Source organism: Corvus hawaiiensis, chromosome 2, assembly GCF_020740725.1.
Source record: "Corvus hawaiiensis isolate bCorHaw1 chromosome 2, bCorHaw1.pri.cur, whole genome shotgun sequence".
Lineage (NCBI taxonomy): Eukaryota > Metazoa > Chordata > Aves > Passeriformes > Corvidae > Corvus > Corvus hawaiiensis.
In genome coordinates this window covers 54,670,987-54,694,838 of record NC_063214.1, presented here as the reverse complement: position 1 = coordinate 54,694,838, position 23,852 = coordinate 54,670,987, and the positions used below count along the sequence as shown (strand labels likewise).

The window sequence follows — 23,852 nt, the reverse complement described above, 5'->3', positions numbered from 1 at the left end:
AGAGAGAGAAGCTCGTGATAATGGTATTCCACTGAAACAGGAGCTCGAGCTAACGAGTCAGGAACACAAAAGATCAAGTCCCAGATGCCAGTCTGAGCAAACCAGACTTGACAGGTATCATATACAGTCCAGTTTTTGTACCTTGTCATGCACATAGGGCTTGATTGATTAGAAATTTAAGGAAATAAGCCCTTCAGCTTTCATTTTTTCCAGTCTCCATTCTGAAAAAGCTCTTCAGATAAACTGTAAGTCTTGTATTTCTTGAGACCGTAGTGAACAGAAATATTATGTTCAGATAGCTTGTGATACTTTAAAGTTCACTTACATGGATAGTAACTCCTACATGTGTGTGACAACAAAGACATACGTTGTTCAGCATATAACTTGACAGGTATGTTTGGAAGCATCACCTGAGATGCAACAGTTGTAACTTCAAAATTTTCTGAAAATATGAGTATCTCTAAACAACACCAGAAACAACACAGAATGTTCCCTAGTGCAACTGTGTCTTCTAGCTGACTGCATGTTTTGCATTCCCACAGTTAGGGTAATTCAGAGGACTCTTCCACAAAGATCCTCTGGTACCTACTGAAAGGAGAAGTGATGTGGAAGGCTCTGTCATACAAGCTTTTTTCTTGAACAACCCGATTCCACTGTTGGAATTTTATTGCTTCTCAACTCTTTTCTCCCATTTAAAAGTTTGTTCATAATGGCTTCCGGGTTCAGGAGTTACAGAGATGGAGACTGACAAAGGAGGCTTACATAAACCTTGTTTCTTTAGAAAGTCAAGCTAAAAGCATGGGATGAGGCTGCCTCTGATACAATTTCTGGTTAATTAAGCCAAGACTAACCAAAATGTCTTCTTGATTGATCTTCTAATTTGCTTCTATAACATCAGAGGAAAAAAAGACAGGCAAAAAAAAAGTCCTGTCCAAAAGTCAATGAAAGTGCTTAGTTTAAGCATGGATACTGTCAAGACATTCCTGGATACATTCCTTCAACTAATCTATGGTGGGTCAGTCCCAATATGTTCCTATGAAGAATAAACGGATTTTTGTATGGGAACCACTTGCAGAGTGAAGATGAAATGAGATGCAAAATGGTGGAGTTTCCTTATGTCTAGGCCTGTCTTTCTGCAGTCTCCTATATATCAGGTAGCTCATCAGCTTGACCTTTGATGAGTTAACCAGTTCCATCTGGGGTGTGGCACCTCAGGAAAAGGGAGAAGCTGCAGACGTGTAAAGTCATAGGCTCCACTGTAGTCTAATTTTGCAGCCTTAGAAATTTCAAATAAAAAGAGTTTTGCAGGTTATGGAAAAAAAATTAAATAGACTGGTATCAGTGGACAGTAACAACACATGAAGCACTCTCAGAGCCACTCATAAATACAAACCAACAGAGTTTGAACTGATTTAATTTTAAAGCTTGGTAAGCAGAAAATCTGGCCGCCATTTTAAAAGCTGAAGATGCTCAGACCTAGAGTGGGTGTACTAAGGTACAAAGAGAAAAGTTCTTCAAAGCTGTGCTTAGCAGCACTATCATATGTGACTGACAACCACCTTATAAAATATTAAGCTATTTTGGATAGTAATATGGAAAAAATTATTAGAATAAACACTGAACTGTCTAAAAATAGTATGTTATAGAAACTGTGGGCCTTTTTCAGTGTGAAAGCCAGCTACATATCAAAATTATAACTGTTTTCAGTTTATGCCTGAATCTATACTCTAAATTAAACTCATACAAATATGTTTTTCTTTTTTATACTTAGACTCGAGGATCAAAATCTGAATACATAAAAAACAGAAACTATGGAAATATGGCTGAATTAAATTTCCATGTTTGGAAGTAAAAGGCTTATGTGGTTACGTATCTATCATAGAATGGGAAATGGAATCACTCTTCTTCCACATTCCTGTCACTTTCCCAGACAAGTAACTGCCCCAATGAAATTCCTATCTTGAATGCTAATTTGCAATAATGAAGTTTGAAAGGAAAAAAAACTACTTAGTAGTGCATGCTGAATTCAGTGAAGAGTTTCCATTGGGAAGCTTGAAAAACTAGGAGAAATAATAAGGCTTTTTTGTATTTTCTATTGAAACTTTGATATTTGTTACTTAACTGACTTGTGTGTGCACATACATATACTTTATTTTAAAAAAAACCCATAAAGTATGGCAAAGCTTAAAGTGCCTTAACCACCTCCAGACAGAGAGAAAAGGAAAGTGAGAGAGAGTGTAAGAGAGAGAAGAGAGAGATGAAACAGGAAGGAAGGAAGCAAGCACACAAGCAAGCAAGCTAATAATGACTGCCCCTGGCTCTGGAAGTATCAGAGGTGCAAGCTGTTAGAAGCTGAGAGAGAATTATTAGGAAACATCACTGTGTACTTGCCACAGTCCTTGCTGGGTTTCCCTCATGGTTGCTGCTTTCCGCCCTCTTGGTCACCCCAGACCATCAGAGCCACTGGCGTGTGAATGGCAACTGCTGCAGGAAAGGAGGGGAGGTGGTGGATGACTGGGCTCTCCCGGCCCCGTGGGAGAGGACACACCAGGGCAGCAGGGGAAGGGCTGGAGAGGGAAGATGAGATCACCCTTGGAACCGCTGTAATGCTTTGTTCTCCAGGAGGGAGAAGGATGAAGATGGTACCTTTCCTCTACTCCTAAACCTCTTGAGTAGGCTGTGGTCACTGCTGGAGACAACAGCAATGCTATTCAGTCCTTTCTTTCAATCTACTGCTCTAACAGCAGATAATGTGACAAAAATATCTCTGGCTGGCCTCAAACAAATTATTTTTATATGCCTGAAAAATCTAATAATTTGAAAATCTGCCTTCTCAGTAGAGATTCAAGTTTGGTTTTTTTAATTAAGAAAATCTACTGTTCATTTAACTCTGTTAACAAAAACAATAGAACTAATACTACATATATTATTATCATTTTGAGAATGGCAACAGAAGAAAACTCAAGAAAATGTTCTCCTCCATTACTCCTTAGGGTAAGAAAAAGTTTCAAACAGCTTTGCTTATCAGAGATTGTCTACACTCTTGTAAAGAAAATTCCATGTCAGACTTTGGCCATAAGAAATGTTACCATAACTCAAAATATATGTGTATACATATGAAATGCATATTATACACATCAAGATGAGTCAAAAACGTTTAAGTTTTCTGTAAATAATACTTAATTCTCAAGGTTTTTTGTGGCTTTAGATGCAGTTCCTTGGTGTGTTAGCGTTTTTATTGCTGCATCTGGTCTTATGCAAGACTTCAAAACAATTTCAGAAATGTAAACAATGAGCTCTTTGTTAAAACCTGGAATAGAAAATTTCCCTATGGGCTAAATGTTTTATCTTTTTTTTTTGTTTGTTTTGTTTGTTTGTTCAGTTTGTTTACTGCCATACAATTTTAACTGTTACTCTATGTAGTAGAACTTTTGGCACTATTCCAATTTCCTCTAATGGCAGCCTCAAATATTTTTCCATTTGGAAATTGGTCAAAATTATGATGATTTCTGTTAGTTTGTCTGAAATTAGACAAAAGGCTTATATTGCATAGGCCACAAAACAGATGTTGATAATGTTTGGTTACGTCCAGTTTTGCCTGGACTTCAAACAGATGACCTGGAAGTGAAAGGTCTTATATCTCATTAATAATAATACAAACTGTCAAATCCCCATGACCTGGTGTGTTCCTTAGCACAGGGAAGTAAGTCAATACACTCAGCACACTCCCAAGAAGTATGGAGAGAAGGCTTTTCACAATTAGTCCTCCAGCTGGTGTGGACTCGCTACCCGTGCTGGCTCAGATGGAAGATCAGCTCTTGTTTATCAGTAATAGTGCTGCTTTCTAGAAATATTTCTACTCTGAATTTCAAAGTTGCTAAAAGTTATGGCAGTGCTGGGATGCTGCATCTGTCTCAAAATTCCGGGCCCATTTGCACTGGAGAGAGGTTCCTTCCACCTTGAGGCAGATGTCCAAGAAGAAGGAAAGATTCTATAGTGAGGGTTAGGATACAGTAAGACTAAAATGCGTTAAAGGCAATTAGTGGCTTTCCTTGTGTTTATTTGGATGTGTTGCTCAATCTGCTCATATAATGGAGTGAATAACATGTATTTATTCTTGCAAGAGCATTGTGAGGCAGTAATTCACCATGGCTGATGAGGAAGTCAGCTTCAGAGTTGATTGAGCCCACGCAAGTAACCAGATGCCTGCCAAAGCCCTTTGTCTTCCTAAAATAACTCAAAGCATCATATCCTCCTATTTTTATTTCCTTTCTTTCTTTCTAGAAAATACTCTTTTAGAGAGTAGCAAAAGATTCCGTCAAGGATTCCTTGCTTGGCTGGGGCATATTTGTTGCTGTCACTAGCTGTATGACAAAATAGATGAAATGTGCTCCAGTTAAGAACATGTATCTTTCAAAAATGTCATTAAGGCTCAATTCTGCTCTCAAAGGCACACTGACAAGTCTCAGAAAGTGAAATGCATCTTCACAACAAAGAGAAGAGAATGTCCTCCTAAAATATAAAATTCATAAAACCTGAGTAGATCAACATTTATTTTATTTTTTTAATGACCTATTTTAATGCAAGATCAGTGCTCTAAACAAAACCCCAACTCAAACAACAAACTTCGTTAAAAGAAAACTGCATATCTACTAGAGAGTATTTCCCTGTGAAAATGCAAGCTTACAATATTAGAACACAGCCGCATATTTTTCATTTTGAAAAAAATCACCTACTAAGCAGGAGACAAACTGTTAGCAAATTTACATTCTCAGGATCTTAATACAAAGGTAAGTATTTAAGATCCCTACTGCAGCATTAGGAAATATAAATGCAAAAGAAAAGGACGAGTTAGTAATATCAAGTCACTACAGTGGATTTGATTGTATTACCCAGAGACTCACAATATATTAGGACACTGTTAGAATTGACTGGGCTATCTCAATCATTAGTTCTAACAGAGATATGACTTGCCTCTTGAAGTGAACAGTCTGGGAAGAAAAGGAGCTAAAACTGAAACAGAAACATGTAAAATATTTTAATACATAAATGCTAAGAAAGAATTTTTGTTAACTCATACTGTAAGACAGTTTCAATACTGCTTTTGTTAAAAATTGTGATGCAAACCTAGAAGTCATAATTCTAAGACCATAATAACATGGAATCAGATTTTCATATTTTATTAAAATGTTACTTAATATAATGAAATCTGACCAACTGCAATTGCAACATATGGAATACTAAGATTATATAATAAAAATATTCAGACTATAATTATTTAAAAATTCTCCATCCCATATGCAATTTATCAAAGTGAACTTTACATTGATTTGTGCCACATGGTTGATGAAAAACTATAAAGAGTCTCTGGAACAAAAGGTATGTACAGATAACTTTGTACGAACAATCTCAATCTGTTTCAAACTTTCCCTTTTTTTCAGTTTTAAGTTCACAAATCAAAATATTATATTATTTATATCGCCTTAGTCAAAAAGTTTTCTAAAACCCAAGGTCTCCTCTGTTTAAAATGTGCCTTAGATTCATGGAATAAACAATGCTAAATTGTTTTAGTTAAATGTGGACAATCTTAAATCAATTGAAACCTGGTTTACAAAGATTTTGTTTAATTCCTATCTCTTACAGAGACAATCCAAATCGTTGTAAATCATGTTTGAATTGATTTAAGCTTTAAAGTTAAATTGGAGGCATATCTGAATATAGAAATTCCTATGTGTCATTTCACTGTGAGCAGTAACTAGATATAAATGATGCTGTGCTATACCATAACTTGATAGATCTCAAAGATTTCCAGATCATTTATACTGAATCTACATTACTCTTTGGAATTAGACAAGAACAGACAGTGTGGCTTTATTGGGACCTGCTCTTCAGAGCCGTCAGAGATTGTTCAAACCTTCTTAGGCATAAACCCCACCTTCTCTGCCTATTGCTTTTCTCGATTTCAGTTATTGGACTCAAGTTTCAGAGCCACATTCTATATATTGAAAACTGGGAAAAACAGTGACATCATTGTATGCAAAATCATGCAAAATCAGCAGCTAAAGAGAGGGTATCATGGGATTCAGGGGATTTTTTACCAATGCAAAATTTACAGAAGACAGGTATGATACTGTGTGTGACCATTAACTCTCAACATCATTTCAGCTCCAAAGACGAGCAAGAGTTGAGTAGCAAAGGCTGCAGTTAATCTAATAGTAAAACTGAGATAGTGGAATGTGGGTTCTTTTTGAGAAGCTCACAGGTTTTGGTACCATATGGCACCATTATCACATCACCTCACCACACTTGGAAGCAGTTTGCTTGCTCTGTTAGCACTGATAGGGAACACAAGGGCATCCTGTCAATATTTCAAAAGTTAATTTTTTTCACTTTCTATTATTTCTGCTTCTGCAATACTGACAATATCTCCCACTTTTATGAATAGTAAAAGCAAAGGACTAGAATGACTGTGCCATGTCCTGAAGGAGCAGGGGATGTCATCCAGCAGTGATCTTGAGTAAAAGGATAAATTGCACATTAATTCTTAAGGATACATTGAAATACTAGGTTTTTGCAGAGGGATGTAGCTACAGGAATTGTATTGCATCAGTGATTTTTCATGTCCACTCTGCAGTTTTAATCAGTATTTCAATGCAAATGCATATTTCAGCCTCTAAACAGCCTTTTAAACTACTGCATGCAGTTGGAAGCATTGTTCTTAGATATGAGAACTTAGCCAAAGCAGTACTGAGTTTTCCTTCTAAAACAAAAAGGGACATTGATCAAATTATCACACTTATGGTCCTGCTTGATGCACTACTTTATTGACTTTAGACAACAGTGTCTCAGCAGCAGTTAGCTGCAGATTGAGAAAGCAAGCAGAGTGATATATTAACTGTGATAATCATATACTGCTGCTTGCTCCCAAATAAAAGCATCTATTTCCCCCTCTCTGCTCTGCTCTAATACTAAAGTATGAGACTAACTTCCATGTAGGCGGTTGTTGGGGTTGGGGTTTTTTTGCCTTTCCATTTTATTGGGTTTTTTTTTTTTGCTTGTTTTGCTTTCATTTTATTTTTATTCTTTTAATCATCTATTTATGATCTTATCTTTGCTACAGATTCTCACTATGGTATCAGAAGAAAGTGCAGGAGCAAAGATAGCTATTTTAGAAACTCAGTTATGCAGAAAACATCATGACATCACAAAACTTTCCCTTAGTGGAGTAGTTTAATAAAGATGCTCCTAAGTAAATTAATCTAAAAAAATTCATACTGCATTTCATAATTCTCAGTTTTATCCAATCTGAGAGGAGAGTGCATTTTCAACTTGCAACATGCCCTTTTTTCCAGACTACTTCCCAGGAAAGGTAGTATCACCTCTAAGACAGAGTTGTAACAGAACCTGCTAGAAGACAGATGAAACTGAGATCTCACTGCATTCCTTCACCCAGGAAAGGACCAGAAGGGTTTTCTCATGCATATTTACGGAGGGTTCATTCCCAGCTCATATGCTAACTACCAAAGTTCATAGCTTGGTTACAGCTTCATTCTCTCTTAGTCCTTGCTTCAAACAGGCAACTTTTTCTCTCGCTGTGACAGATGGGTTGAGATACTGCAGATCCCCCTTAACTCCATCACTGAGAGAACTGGGTGCCAGCAGGAGGGCAGGTGTCTTTGCACGAGCTGCGTGGCACTTGGGATCAGGCACAAGCACACTCTGACTCAAAATCCTGACTTGTGGAATTAGTCCACATTTACATTTTAACACAAAAAACCCAAAAAAACCCCAAAAACAAACAAAAAAAAGAGGTTTCAGATTGATATTTACAGACTTTTCAAGAAGTCACCTGCACTAATTAAAGCCCTTGAGGTATTGCTATTTCTCACACCTCTGCTCAAAGACTGTACAATGGGCAAATGCTTTGTAATCAGTGCCCATACTTCAAGGAAGTAGAGAGGAAGTAATAAAATCTGGAATAAAAATAATCTGTTCATACTGCAATTGTATGCTTAGCTGACAATATTAAGACACTAACCACAAGGGTTAAGAACTAACAAGTTTAAAAGAGCCTTTTGACTCATATCTTAGTTATAACGAAAAGTATGATTACCTGCAAGGTTATCAATCTCTTTCTCTTGGAGCAGGCTAACAGCATCATCATCTCCTTCCAGCATAAGCTCTGTTTCTGCATTCTGATTTACCACAGCTTGACTTCGGAAAGTTTTCTTTGACTTCACTACATCCTCTTCAGTGCCTAAAAAAAAGTTACAAACGTTGTGAATTTACCTGAACAATATTTTAAATATAAAACAATGACAATCAAGTAGTAAAAAAAATTACAGTATAAATCATCTTTATCAAAAAAAAGAAGGGACATTTTCTAGAACTCTACCAAGGTTTACAAAATATGCAGTCCTGTTCTGTTTTCTGTCCTGTCCTGAATAAAATACAAACTTTTCCACAAAGAATCTCCTGTTTCTAATAATTGCTATTTACCTTGTGTTCAATGTTGTTCCATTAGTTTTCCACCTGCAACAAATTCATCTGGAGTTTCTTTTGAGTTCCTGGTGCCCTGACTCTGACCGACCTGAGAGTGCAAGCCACCTACTCTAAATAAAGAAGCTGCTTTCAAGAATCCAAAATCTCTCAGGATTTTTGTCTTTTGAGATAGGAGGGATAGGATGGTGAAGTAGGAGTTGGTTTATCTCGATACACAGATGCACAGTAGGCTATGCAGAGATTCAGAAAAGACTGAAAACAAGACAAGCGCCGTAAGGGAACTTTGGTGCGCATCTGTGTGTGTGATTTTAAGCAACACAATAAAAATGGTGGTATATGGATATGTGCCAATTTCCCAAAGGTTTTCATGGATAATACTCATTCTTCTCGACTACGGTTGGCTTTTTCTATTCAGCCTGATGGTTCCTTGTGGCAGGAGATGTAACTTACTGCATTTTGGGAATATCTGACTGGAACTTGCCAGATTTTATTCTTATGATGTAAAAAATAAGTCCCAGTGTGGACAAATGGCAGAATCATAATTAGGTTTTATATCATAAATACCTTTCATGTTACTGTTGTGATCTCCTCATAGTATTTCTTTCTTAGCTGGGAAGAGGTAGTAAGTTTTATTTTCAGTACTGTGGTCTCACAGTAGCCTCAGGCAAGAAAGATTTCTATTTTTTTTTCTTAAACAGAAAACCCTGCATCTTCACCTAGGACCATACAAGATCTGGGCATCTCCACTTCTGCCAATCAAGAAATAAACCCTGTAAACTACCTCTCTTTTTTTGTAGGATAATTTGGAAATTTGCTTCCTACTAAGCTACAGAATGAATGTGAAAATAGGCAAAACCACACACATGTGGATTTTGTTTGTCTTCCACAATGCCTGAACTTAAACAGGATGAAAACTATTATGGCAGATGCAAAATGTTGAGGTAAAGTCCAGTAAGATTCATGGCCTCCTACTAAAACAGGACAACTAAAAGGAATACAGTAAGCAGACGGGTTAGGGAAGATAGACACATGGAATGGAACTGATGTGTCAGGCTGTTTTTTTATTACAAGCAGTTGGGAATAAGTTATGATTTTACCACCTACTCTTATAATTAGAGTCTTTTAATTAGTTTGTGCACAGGAGAGTCACACCATATAAATAAAAATGCTGGAGGCATATCTTTCTATGGGTATGTTTACTCTGTTTGAAGATCACTGTTAACATGCCACTTCATCACAGCCTGAGATAATTAATGTTTTACATGGCCTAACATTAACCTTTTGTATACTATTGCTATTATCTCAATTGCTATTTCTGAAACTCCATTTTGAAACCCTGAAAAGGTAAAGAGAAACAAGTAAACGAACCCCCATTTTTTTACCAAGCTCAAAATTAGGGACAGCATATTTAGTCTTCTTGTTTGTTGTTGTCTCCATTAGGACCATACAGATAGTGATTAAGACAATGTGGCTGTATTTTAATACGCTGTGTCTTGCTTGTTCAGTTATTAGGCTGTGATATCACTTGCACAGGTTATTACTTAATTCAACTAACTGTAATTATTTACCCAATTTAAAACCAGATCAACTAACTAATGGTTGGAAAAGTTTTCACTATTAGTACAAGCTTTGGGACTTTTTTTCTTTTGTTTGTTTGGCTTGTATTTTTTTTTTCTTCCTTATTTATAAAAAGAAGCAAGAATGGTAGGACTTATGGAAAACCCACAAAAAAGTAATGCATGGCAGCAGAGTTTCAGTTTCATTGTATCAGAATTGTTCTGCGTATTACATCAGTAGGTCAGGATCTTGATACACTTGTGTTTACAGCAAGGGAGTTTAGCATCATTTGACAAAAGTAGTAACTCCTCTTGTGAAGCATGTGACACTAGAGGAGACCAGGCCTGAAATGAATTAGCATGTGGAGGAAGAAAGCATCAAAACACTGTTCTCTTCCTTTTTGGTAGCTTTAATGAGTTTTGTGTAAATTTCTGAGCTTCATAAAATGTGATAATCTTCAAATTAACTAATTGAAAAGTACTAATCTGAAGAGTCAATCATTTCTGTAGTTACTGATTAATGACAATTCTGTAAAATTATTTATGCATGAAAATATATTTTTAAAATTACCAGGAAGAAAGTCCCAAACTCCAAATTATTACTAACATTTAAAGTACATCCAAAGAACATGAAATTTAGGGTATTTTAAATCCCTTGTGATGAGTATACCAGGTTACAGAAATATTGCCAGACACAGGTGTAAGAAACATGGTAGAGTAGAAGGCAGTAAATTAGTTTGGCAAATTTGGAGCTTAGCAACAAGACAAATATATATAAAATCCATTCTGGTCTATAATATTAAAAATACATTTATTTATATGAAAGATAATAAATAGTCCTTCTTTCTCTTGATGAAAAAAACCCTCTGGTTTGGCTGTTGTTAAAATTTATCACTCTGTTGAGTGCACCTTAGTTTTGCTGTACTGTACCAAACATTTATCTAAATGAATGTGTATGGGACCTGGAGTTGCCCTTCAATCACTATATCCTTTATGAATTAGAGTTCCATTTATCAAAATTACAGCAAGAAGAGTAAGGTCTCACAGGGCTGTCTCATTACAAGGCTTGTAAACACTGTCCTTACAAAGAAATGGTTTAACACCTAACAAATCAAAAACTGATTGGGAATAGAATTTATTTGAGATCATCTATCTTCGGAAGACGTGCTGTACTGAGTGCACTTCGTGGCCTTTCTACCCATTCATCAAGAAATTAACAAGCTAATACCACAGACCACCAGATCTCCTTGGATCCTGAAATGTGAAATATGTTCAAAACAGATCTGTCACAGATGTTCTATTTTTATATTTCAAGACGACTTCAAAAAGGTTCTAAAACAAGAGAAACTCTCCAAATAAGAGTAAGAAGAAAAAAAACTTCTCTCTTTAAAACCAGACAACAAACTGAATAAAAAATTATATGACATAAAACTATGTCTATTATTGTTAACAGTGATATAAAAAGGAGAAATGAATAAATGAATATTTGATATTTTAGTGTGTTGGAAAAAAATCAAAACTTGGGGTTTTTTTCAAAGCTTCAGCAAAATTACTATGAAATTAAATCTATGGCCAGACATTTCATTTCCAAAATTTTAGCACACAGAGAGCCTGCATTTTAAAGACACAAAACGAAATTGTATTAAGTCTAATTAGAATATATTTCAAAGCCATTAAAACAAGAAAAAATAAAACAAAACTAGACGTCATTTCAAGAAAGCAATATTGTGACACTGGAGGGCACAGAACTAGAATTGGCAGATGCTATCAGTTCTTGTCCTTATCAAGTTCCTTCTTAAGGGATATTTTAAGGGATAGACTTAAGAGATATACTGGGATTTGGAAAGGAGACTTGAAGTAAGCAGCTAAGTATTTCTTAAAACTACATTTTGCAAATATTTTGAAGGAAACAAGTCACTCAGATTGCACTGAAGGCCAGCTGAAGTTGGTGACTTGCTTTCTTGAATCTTAAAGGCTCTGTCTTAAATATATTTCAAGAGAATGTATGTACAGGACTAGATAAGCTGTTAAAAAATCCCTCTTTCATTACACCTGTTTTAATCTTGATTATTTTTGTAAATGTGCATGTTACAAACTGTTTTTCTACAGTAACTTCATGATAACTGAAAACAGCTCACCTTTAAAAGAAATCAAAGAAACCAACCACCACTCCTGTACAAAACCATCTATGGGTGCATATTTTTTATGTCTGAAAGATTGTATGAGCTGCCCAGTAAATTTGTTCAGTATTGCCAAGAATGTACTAATCTCTCTTCTAGTAGCATTACTTTTCTTTAAACAGAAACTATAAAGCAGTCAAAAAAACCCTCTAAAAGAACCACAAAAACCATTACCAGAACCCCTCAAAACCTAATAATTTCCCTAATAAGAACAGGAGAATCTCATGTTAATTTTCAGCTACAGCCTCTAGAAGTATTTAATATAGGCAATACTTCATGAAACAGGGGCAGGTGGGGTTGGTTTTTTTATTATGTTATCTGAATTTTTGAGTCTCTATTTTCAACTAAATCAATGAATTCCCTATTGGGTTCTGTAGGTCACAACAGGTTCTAGGAATTCAATCTACATTTCAAAGACTCTGTAAGGGTCAAGATCCACAAAAACTGTCCCTAAATAAAATTTTAAAATTAGCAGTACAAACACACTGTATTATTGATTAAATTTATATTTATGTACATATTTCATTAGACATTAAACTAATTATTATGATTCAGTTAAACACAGCAAGGGAGTTTCCAGTTCTCTCTTCTATCCATTTACTATATATCCAAATATAGTGCTTTATATTTTCCTTCTTTCTGCATTTAGTAAAAAATGAGGTTAAAAATATGGTTATTTTTAAGAAAAGTTTGCTTGGTAATACCGTAGCCAACAAAAGGAAACTACTGCTTCTTATAAAGTTGTTTCCATAGTTTACTTCAACGAATTACCGATAAGGCAATTTATGTAGTGAGTGCTCTTTGATCTTTGAAGAGAGATGGCAGAATGGAAAGTTAACCTCATTTTAATGTTACCTAAATATACTGACAGGAAATTCTAATGTTTCCAAACATCTGGAAATCTGCTTCATGGGATGGTGTTCTTCTTTTCTATAAGAAACCTTTTTCATATACTGTCTTCTACAGTTTTATGTGGCTTCTAAAGGAGCATTTGACATAAGTAAAGTCTGTTCTCTTTACAATAAAATGCTGCATTTAATTAAAAACTCTCTTTTATAGTGGCTAAAGTAGAGTTTTTGTGAAGCTTAGCTCTCCTCAGAAAGTTTTAAGGGTAAACTTGCTTTTTACTCCTTACAGATCTAACAGTATGTTTTGCTCTCTAGAACACTGATTTTCTTGCTGAATTTTCATCACATAAGGTGGTTTCCACTACTTTACTAAATAAAGGAATTCAGAATCAGTTCCTCACAGGAGGCTACCTGACAGTTCATGATGTGAACCATGAAATTGTATCACAGGTGAAATATAATTTATCAACCGAGTTTGAAAGAACAAAGCTTTTTCTTGAGAGAGAGTCTTTTCTTGCACAAACCGACTTTTACAGGAAGAACCAAGCTTGTCTATGGACAAAATTAAAATATACCACTATTTTCTACATTTTTTGTTCCTTCAATATTAATAATAGTTGAAAATACTTAGAAAAAAGATTTGCTTGATAATCTTCCTGCTTTATATATTCTAACAGTTGAAACCCCTGCTTTCATTGCTAATCTTCAGTAACTAGATTAGGCACCGGTACCCTCACAGCAGTCACAGTTATGGAGAGCAGCTGCCTGCTGTAAACTGACCTCTACAAAACCCAGTAAGATTAAATCATCGACATGGTGACCACTCTATCTCAGCCTTGTATCTTTCCACAGGACTTCCACAGCCAGCCTTCCTTGGGCTGCACTCACTCCATGGGAAACATGCAGCGGCTATCCCTGGGCCTGCTCTAGAGACTGAATTTTTGGCTTTGCATAGCAGCCCAGTGCTGTCATATCACAGCCAACTCCAATAAGCTGTCCCCACCTGTGTCTGTTGGGGTTGCTATTTAAATTGCAATGTGTTTCTGGAACTGGCGGCTTTGACTGGCATATAATTTAGTTTCCCCAGAGAAACAGAGAAGTGACTGTTGATAAAGGAAGGCTGGTTTTCATAGATTTAATAAAAACCAGAGAAATCTAAATCACATTCTCATTATTAAGGATCTTTGAAGAAATGAGGAAGAAAAACTATGAAAATTGCATAGAAATTAAAAATTGCATATATTTGTATTGGAAATTACTTCCACCAAAAGTAAAACCAAATCACATTTTTGTTTTCTATAACTGATAAATACCTGAAAATTTAATCATAGACATTCCATGCATTTTTCTCCAATTTTTACACCTAATATCTGACCAAATGATCTTGTTCATATAAGTAATTTGTAAATAAATGCTTAACTGCTTTATATGTTTTCCTTTATCATATTCTCAGATATTTTACATTGCAAAACAAGACTGGCACAAACTATGCCAATGAGGAGACTGAGAATACAGGCAAGGCCAAAATAAACATGTTTCTCAGATGAGGCTGAGGGCTTTTTAAACAATAAATACTTGTAGTCAAAGTGTTGTATATTAATAAAAAGGGTCCCACATAAAAATAAAGATGAAAGTACCATGTTGGGCACTCATTATTTTTTGGTTCACAGATAGGAAAACTGAGATTCAGAATGGTCATGAAATTAATTTTCAGAAGTTGTCAAGATTGTCCTTATATGTATTTGAGATTTCAGGATTTCTGAGCATATGAGAAGGGATCCTGCACTGATTCAGCACTGACCATGAGCAGCCAGCAGGACACAGAGTCAGATATTCCCAGTCCAGCAAATGTTCCAATGAATTTCAGGCTCCTGAAAGGCAGTCCCTATTCTGACTGGAACCAGAGGAAGTCCCTCTAATGGGAACTAACAACAGTCAAATGTTTATCTTTGGATTAAGATGTAGTTTGCCACTGTAACTTGTACACAGAGAAATGGATTCATATTTCATGACTGACAACCTTTACAAATCCCTGATAGTTTGAAGGGCAGCATTTTGGCATATACTGTAGTTTGATAAATTGCAGAAAGAAACCAAATTCTGCTGTGGATAATTTCAACAGGCAAAGATGACACACAAGAAGAATAATTAAGAGCAATAAAATTTTCCTAGGTGTGTTTTTAGCCATTTTAAAAAAATTACAGTAATAGCTGAGAGGAAAATATCTACATCACACCAACAGTTATTGCTCAGTGGAAAGGACATCAAGGACACTTGCAAGTAAGAGAATTGGATCAATATTAACGCGATTTTCATTTCATGCTTCCCCAACTCCAGTAAGCTGACAATATACTCTGATTATGTGAGCTGCCTCTGAGTAACACAGAAAAGGTTATTAGAGCAAGAGGTGGAAATGGAATGCACTTTTTATATTGACAGGTCTGCTAATAGAGTGTACTGATTTTCAAAGCCATGCAATGTGTTTTCACAATTTGGTTTTGACAGCAAAAAGGAATTTCACTTATCCTTAATTCAAAATATTCACATGTAAGCAAAGGTTCCTTAAGACAGGCCACTGAAAAGGGTACCCAAACTATTCCAATAGAAAAATTTAATTAATAAGGCAAGCAACAAAAGGTGATTGAATTTCAATATGTATGATATGATAATGAAATAATGAAATAAATTTGCTAAAGAAGGCACTCTATGCTTTTGACATAGCATCTGATAAAACCTTTTTAAGATGACATAAAAGTGAAAAATATGTCTATGTCACGTCTTAACATTCCGGCCTGGATTATGTCTGGAAAGTTTTAGAGTAGTTCCTAAGCACACATTCTCCAGGAAAAAACATATTCTGACTATCTGCTTGCAGACCCTAAAGCCAGGATCAGTGTTGTCAGACTTCTAAACTGGCACACTCCATACTGAGGAATTGCATCAGACATAAGCTGGCCTTCATTTTGCTTCCTGTTCACAAAAAAAAATTCTAATTGAAAAGGCTAGCAATGATAAAGCCCTGGAAAGAAATGAAATGCTCTTTGGAAATACAAACACTTGATAATGTAGTGACATGTAAGAAATGGCATGGCATTTCATGAAATTCCATGAAAAAAAGCGGCAACCCTCTCTATGATGGGGGTTTGGAACAATGTTATCTTTAAGATCCCTTTCTACTCAAGCCATTCTATGATTCTATGAAATGTGATCTTACCTCCCAAACTGTTAATTTCCACCAAACATAATAATAAAAAATAAAAATAAAAATAGAAATAATGATAATAATATTAATAATAATAAACACCAAACCAGGGTATTCTACCCCAGCATTTCTAACCCTTACCTAACATTTAAGAATTAGAGTCTCCGAACCATGGGACTGGTCCAAACCTAAATAGTTTTAAAAAGAAAATGCATACTACACATCTGCAATTTTTAGAATTCTCCCTTTCTGTGACCATGAGTGATGATGTCTTTACTAGAAGGCAATTTTGCCCCTCATCACTTAAATTTTGGTCTCAGATCCAAAAGCATTGGCTCTTTGGAAACAGCCATTGTACACAGACATAATAGGACAGCTAAAAAGTTCATTTTTTAGTGCAGGTAATGAAGGTGTAGGAAGTAAGTTTAAAGTTTTTTTTATAGTAGCTATTGTAATTCCAGTAGTTATGTAACCATTTTAATTTCTATCAAGACTACTTATTTACAGAAGACAGCCTCAACAGCTCATGATCAGTGCTTTGAGAGACCCATTTGCCAACATATCTGAAATTACTTTATCTTTCTGGAATGGCAATCTTTTCAAGTGAAACTCTTCTCTTCTGAGACACACAGAAGAACCATCTTAGGCAGTCTTTACACAGACAAAATCTCCTAAACGTGACATAATGTCACCTAACATAAAGTTTCTTAAAAGGACTGTCAATGTTATATATAAATAATAAATTTGTCAATATAAAAATGTCATTAGAACATCTAGATTTACTTTCTAGATTTACTTTGTGCAGCCTTTTGCTGTACAGTTCCTACTGGTTCAGTGTGCTGCACTGTGGTTTTTATCTGTACAAATTCAATTTTATCCTCAAGTAGATCACCACATCTTCAGAACTGGTTTACATATTTTCATGTCAGCAGCTAAAGTAACTGGTGGGAAGAATTGCTTCTATTTCAGCATAGATCAATGCCTATAGGAACACCAGACAAAGGGCAGGACCCACAGGATATGCTTCATCATGGCTCTAACATTGGGATATTTGTGTTTAAATCCTAGAGCTGCTAAGGGACTACACTCTAGTAGCAGCAGAAAGCACTTCTGTTTGGGCCAGGCTTTTGTAAATACATAAGCTCCTCCAAGCTAGAAATTATCTAGCAATAGTAGTTACCTATCAAAGTTATCTACCCAGATAGCAATTTTTTATCAAATGAAAATCAAAGCTTTGCTACTTCCTTGATTTGGAACAGAATTTTACTCTACACTTTTTGTGTTTGTTTGTTGTTTTTTTTATTTTTTCAGAATTACCACTTATTTTAAAATTTTTATTTTAAACAAAAATATCTGCAGTTATAGAACATCTTTTTTCATGCAAACCAGCAGATGAAAAGTGGAAGAGTACACAAGACATCAGAGATAAAGCAGATTCTGAGGGTCTATCACTAAAACGGCTCAATGAGGTAATTGAAATGGGTGAACAGCAATCACTGTCCCAGGTAGAAGGCCTGAGTGTGTATTAAGGAGAGCTAACCCACAGAAATCTTAGCATCAGTAAGCAGTAAAGAAAAAAGGAGACAAGTATTTTATTTCACCTTCCATTAAGCTGCCATGTGGGGTTTGTGACTTCTTTCATTCTGCTTCACAAATATTACAAGAAACCACAAATCTTGCATGCAACTGCAGAGATACTTGCAAAATTTCTATGCTTATGTTAAATTTGAGAGCACTAGCAACATTATTTTCCATTTAGATGAGAGCTGAGATGCTATTTAGACAATGTGATCAGCTTTTTAAGGGCATAGGATTGAATGATTCGTGCTATACAGCAAAAGAGACACTAGAAAACCACTTTTTTGAGTATTATGCACAGTTCTTTCAGCTGTGAAAGTATATCTATTGTAGATGGTGTTCAGGGTGTTACACAAGCACATTAGGAGATGTACTCTTTAGGCACACTGTAAGGATAAGAAAAAAGTCATGTCATGATGTAATGCACGTGATATGAAAAAGAAAATTAAACAACTGGAAACATGCATAAGATACTGGCTGATAGAATTCTTAACATGGGGTTTTCCTTATCATGCTGGTTAGTAGTGTATTCGAGAACTTTTCCATAAAATGTATTTGATATAGTTCTTTCACAAGGTGCTTCCTCATCCCTGCCTGTAACTTGCATCACACTGAAACTCACAAGAAAATCCAGTTTATTTCGTTACACTGGTACTTTTTGTGTGTATTTCTTAGTTAACGCTATAAAATAATGAAACACACAAAATAATTGGCATTGAAGAATTCCTCTGCTTGTAAGGATATGGAATAGCCACTGCACATATACTTAAATCTTCGTTTCTTGTATACAAATCTTATTCTTTACATAAAGTGTCTACAAGAATTCTCATGTGATATAATAGAAATAGATTTTATGTGATAAATGTTAAGTATTGCAATGTAAAAACATGAGTAAAAATACTTAGGCATCTTAAAATATATATTGTCTCTGAAAGTGAATTCCTTTATTTTCAAAACCTATACATACCCGTTTCCTTTTCTGGAAAGACAGGGAATCACCTATACTGAAGAGATTCCCACAATCTTCTTCTGTTGATTTAACCCTTGCAGGTAGCCCAGAGGCTCACAAAAACCTGAGCCCATTGCCTGAAAGCCTGTCATGTCTCCTATTGACTGTCAGAAGGAGCGTGACAGTAAAATCTTTTTAAATCCACGGTATGATCTCCTAATTATAGGCTGCAAAGGTTGGAGCACTGTTGAAATAATGTCCCTGCATTCCAGCCATGTGCTTGGCATGCTGTCCTAGCCAAGTCTTCAGAAAACACAAATGATATATATTTCCACTTACAGACAAAGTGGAGAATGGAATCCTGCAGTGAAGAAGATATCAAGAATAAGAAGAGTAGAGAAAATTTAGAAAAGGAATATTTTGTGGTTTTAACTATGGCCAAAGAAGATTATTTTAAAGTGCTGTTACTCCTTAATACAGAGTTTTAAAGCATAGAAAATAGGAGATTAGAAAAGCACGTGTTAAAACCTGAGTCCCAAGACCTACATTCACTCAGCTTTGAAGGACTCTGAAGGACTATTATTAGACTTTCACTGACAGAATATTCTTCTGAAATGTTTCTGTGAGATTCACTGAATATTCATGGGTCAAGAACTTATATTTCTTTGTCAAATAGGTATAGAAATGAATAAACAGAACAAATACATTGTTCACAAGGGTTTGAAAACATTTCCCATCATAGCAATTTACTGGGTTTAGTAAATAATTTACTTTCATTTGGCAGAACAGACAGATATTGTGCATTCTTTCTACACGAAAATTTAACTGTAGAAGGGAGAAAAATGCAGCTAGAATTCTAAGACTGACAATGGTTGCAATTTTCAGATCTTAGGAATGGTTTAGCAGGCCAATTTCATTACTTCAAAAACATTCTGGGGTCATATACTTTCAGATGAAGAAAGAGGTAGTTATGTTAACTGCTGGTAAAAAGTCAGCAAGTTCTGCAGTGAAGTCTATTAGCTCAGACCTATAACAGCAGCTAAAACCCAGGTCATGCCAGATAACCTAAAAATCTCAGAGGAAAGGCATTTGAAACCCAGCATGGAGGTTTTGAGAGAAAAGTTTTCATATCCTACTTAGCTCTGTGAAAAACTTGAATTTGAGTCAAGAGAGAGATTCCGACATTCAAGAGTTGAGGAAATAATTAGAAAAAAATGACTGCACTTAAACCATTATAAAGCTGCAATAAAAATTCCTATGCTAGAAATAACATACAACAGGCAGAAGATATTTAGACTGCAAAGTACTGATAGGATGCAATTGCAACTCATTTCCATGACCTAGTCAGAGAGCAGAAACTCAGACACTGAGTGCTCAGTACAACTCAACACAGCAGTGTTCAGTACTGTACCTAAGCAAATTCCATTACCATTTACATCTAGAAGGTGCCTTTCATTACATTACAGTGGGCTATAAGAAAAAGGATCACCATAACAGTAGATATATTTAATGAGAACATATTTATGATTGGGGGAGTGGGGTGGCAAATGTTATAAAGAAGACCAAGTTAAATCTAGTATTTTAGATTAGATTATTATCACTATTAAGATTTTGCTTTGCAGATCCTTCTATTAGTACCTAATGTAAGCTTTTTTCTAGACTTTCTTTAGACAAAACTGTGTCTTGCAATTACCATATAAAATATTAAGAGGACGTAACTATCATGTAATATTGTCCCTAAAATCCTGTGAGGATGAAATATTTGGAAGTTTATTTGGAGAAGCAGTGGATGGCACTGTTGGGCTACAATTATAAGGCCATAGATGGAAATTTTAAATTGTTGTGCTTAAAAAAAAGACAGATTATTGTGACTCCTTCAGGCACACGGTTCAGATATAAACTCATTCAGAGTACACCAGAGATTTCACAATCAATGTGGAAGTTAGTTCATGTACTGAAAGGAAGTTTTGTAATAGGAGAAGTATCATTTTAGGTGCTTCAATTGAAGCAGAAATGTTCACATGCTTGTCTCACATGGCAGCATGACGCCATTAAGACTGAAGAGCAAAGAGGACTTGGCACATAGAAGCATTGGTATGGGTTAATTTAATGACTGTATACATGTTCAAAAATGCTCACCACTGAACATCGTGTATGTGTGTTTTTCTGCCCAGAAAGTCAGTTCTATTTCTTAAAACTGCTTACAATTAATGGTCATCTTGTGTTTACTTACAGACTAAAATTAAGTGTGCATGAATGGGGTGAGGGAACAAGGTTTCTTTTTAGTAAAGGGCTTTCGTTCTTCAGTTGCTCTTATGTATTCTTACTTAAGGCATTACTTAAAAAATACCACTTTGGGAAATTATCTTAGATAAGGATCACACTCTATTTTCCCAGAGCAACGTATTTTACTATATTGTGGGGGTGTGTGTGACTTATTTTCAGGATAGTGTGTTAACTAAGGGGGAAAAAAAAGACAAAAATATTGTCTTGGTGTATGCAGCCACAAAAAACTCAATTTCAGTAGTAATAACTATTATACTGAACATGAGTAAATTGATATTAGAAGCATTTTATACCTGCTCCCATCTTCATTAATGATGAGGCAAAGTTCCCTCAGCAAGTTTGCACATGACAAGAAACTGGGAGGAGTGAGTGATATGCCAGAGGGACCTCAGTAGACTGGAGAAGTGGGCTGACAGGAACCTCATGAAGTTCAACAAGAAGTGCTAAGTCCTGCATCTGGGGAGGAACAAGCCCAAGGACATGCTGAGTCACCCAGCTGGAAAGCAGCTCTGCAAAAATGGAGCTGGAGCTCCTGAGGGACACCAGGTTGAACACGAGCTGGCAGTGTGCCCTTGCAGCAATGCGGTGACACTGTTTGTGCCATAATTATGCCTCTCCTGGTGGGAGAGATCTTTAAAGTCCTTGCTAGGAGTTCCAGAGACAAGTGAGACTCTCAGCCTTCGCTGCTTCTAGATAGTTGTTTATTAAGTCTTATCAGAGAAAAAGAGTCACTAGCGTGATCCAGACATAGCACAAAGCAGAGAAGGCAGGAGAAAGCCCCATTATCAAGATTAAACGGCCCTTTTAAAGGTAAATCAACCAATGGTTACTAAAAATGTACATTATTTTTACTTTTCTGCCAATTATTTAGTAATACAGCCAGGAACTGCGGAATTCTTTGTCCAATCATCCCAAACTACTTTTGCTGCAGAATATGGAGTAGTCAAAGAAGAAGGTTTGGAGAACAACAGCAATCCTCCATTTTGATGTTTTTTGTTTTTATCTATTTATTACATTAACAAACCCAAAACCTCTAAATTTTTCACCCTGTGACAATCTTACATAGTTGTCTATCACCTAACTTACATGTGTGTAGTTTCTAGTTCTTCTCTAAGAGTAGGCAGTTTTTTCCACGGACAGAGGTCAAAAGCTGTGTTGTTCAGGGGGGTAAAATTCTTCAAAACAGGCAGAGAAATATTCTCTGCACTTTGGGTTCACACAATGGGGAATGTTATCCTGGTCTGCATGAGGCAGAGTATTGCCAGTAGATTGGGGAAGGTAATCCTTCTCCTCTGCTAAGCCTTGGTGAGGTCACACCTGGATTTCTGCATCCAGTTCTGGGCTCCCCAGTAGAAGAGAGACAAAGATATTCTTTTACATTTACTACTAAATCGATCCAGATATTCTGTAGATAGTCTTTGTTTGTCTTGAGGAGAGAAGACTCAAGGGGGCCACATAGTTGTGTATAAATACTTTTTGGTTTTCAGTATTTCCAAGGATGGAGACCACACAACATCTCTGGACAATCTGTCCATTGTTTGACCACCACGACAGTAAAAACTAGTTTGTTCCTGTTGCCTTTTATCCTGTTACTGGAAACCAGAAGATGTCTGGATCATTTTAGAAGTAAAAGTAAATGTAAAAGAACCAAACAAAAGGATCTATAAAACTCAACCTTGACAACAAAACTATTCATACAAATATAAAAAAGCAATATTTCATAGACAAAAGTGAAAGCATAATTTGATCTTTAATCTCTCACATGGTACATATGCAATGCTTTCACTGTCAATACACCTAGGAAAGTAACTGGGTTTTATGCCCCTAGTTGGCCTACTAGCAAAACTCTGATAAGTAATGATTCACTATCAGTTGTCTTCAACTTGCTTTCAGTTTTGAATCAGTTACTGAAAAAAATACGTTTTCTTACGGTTGGTTCGGAAATCAGTGTTGTTGAAACTGTTCCGGAAACACACTGGGCATTTGCAACATGCACAGAAAAAAAGAAAAGGTATAGGATAATGACATCTGAGAACTTTATGAAGCTGAGAAAAAGGTAAATCAACTCTTTTAGATATATATGATTTATACAGTAACTTTGACAGGCAGTCTTGAATTTGTTGCAAAAATGATAGTATTTTCACCAACAAAAGACACCTTTACATTTTTAGCAATGTCATTAGTGTCAACAACCTAACATATCAAAGTATAGAACCTGAAATGTGGGATGGAAATGAAGAGTAGCTTTTAGGTGCACATTCAGACTTCCTAGAATAAGGCACTGATTTTACAGCAAAGCTTCTGGACAGAGATGATGAAATTGAGCATCTCCAGTTCATGGGACATTCTGATTTCTTCAAATGTCTTATCAATTGAAAAGGTCAGGTAAGTTTGTTTGCAAAACACTGGCTTATCTTCCTAGAACATTTGGTGCGTACATTCTTACCAATTTCTCTGGACACTCCTCCCTCTATCTTGTTCTAAAACTGTCTGCAGAAGGCAGGGAGCCCAGCAGTTCATGAGATGGAACTCAGGAGCTGTGGAAATCAACTGCTTTGGACTTTTCAGCACTGTGGGGTTGCTCTAGAGCTACAGTTTCTGAAATTTCATCTTGGGGTATTTCTCTAACATTGAGGACCCTGAAAGAATTGAATCTTCCTTTAGGGTCTCTGAGACAACCAGATGCCCCATTCTGAAGACAGTCCCTTGTTTGAGAATGAGTTCTCATGGATTTCAGACCCTCATTTTCAT

General features: G+C 35.9%; 1 protein-coding gene across 13 annotated transcripts in view; it reads right to left on the bottom strand.

The window, feature by feature from the left end:
- NBEA (neurobeachin) overlaps nucleotides 1-23,852 on the bottom strand; it is a 467,485-nt gene that overhangs the window by 155,998 nt on the left and 287,635 nt on the right. For 8 of the 13 annotated variants that reach the window (XM_048295094.1, XM_048295084.1, XM_048295082.1 and 5 more), the window contains 2 exons: nucleotides 8,114-8,257; nucleotides 4,975-5,013 (listed from right to left, as the gene is read on the bottom strand). In XM_048295094.1, the coding sequence (XP_048151051.1) occupies nucleotides 4,975-5,013; nucleotides 8,114-8,257 (183 nt within the window). The remainder of the gene's footprint in view (nucleotides 1-4,974; nucleotides 5,014-8,113; nucleotides 8,258-23,852) is intronic. The other 5 variants (XM_048295087.1, XM_048295089.1, XM_048295088.1 and 2 more) reach the window with 1 other exon arrangement.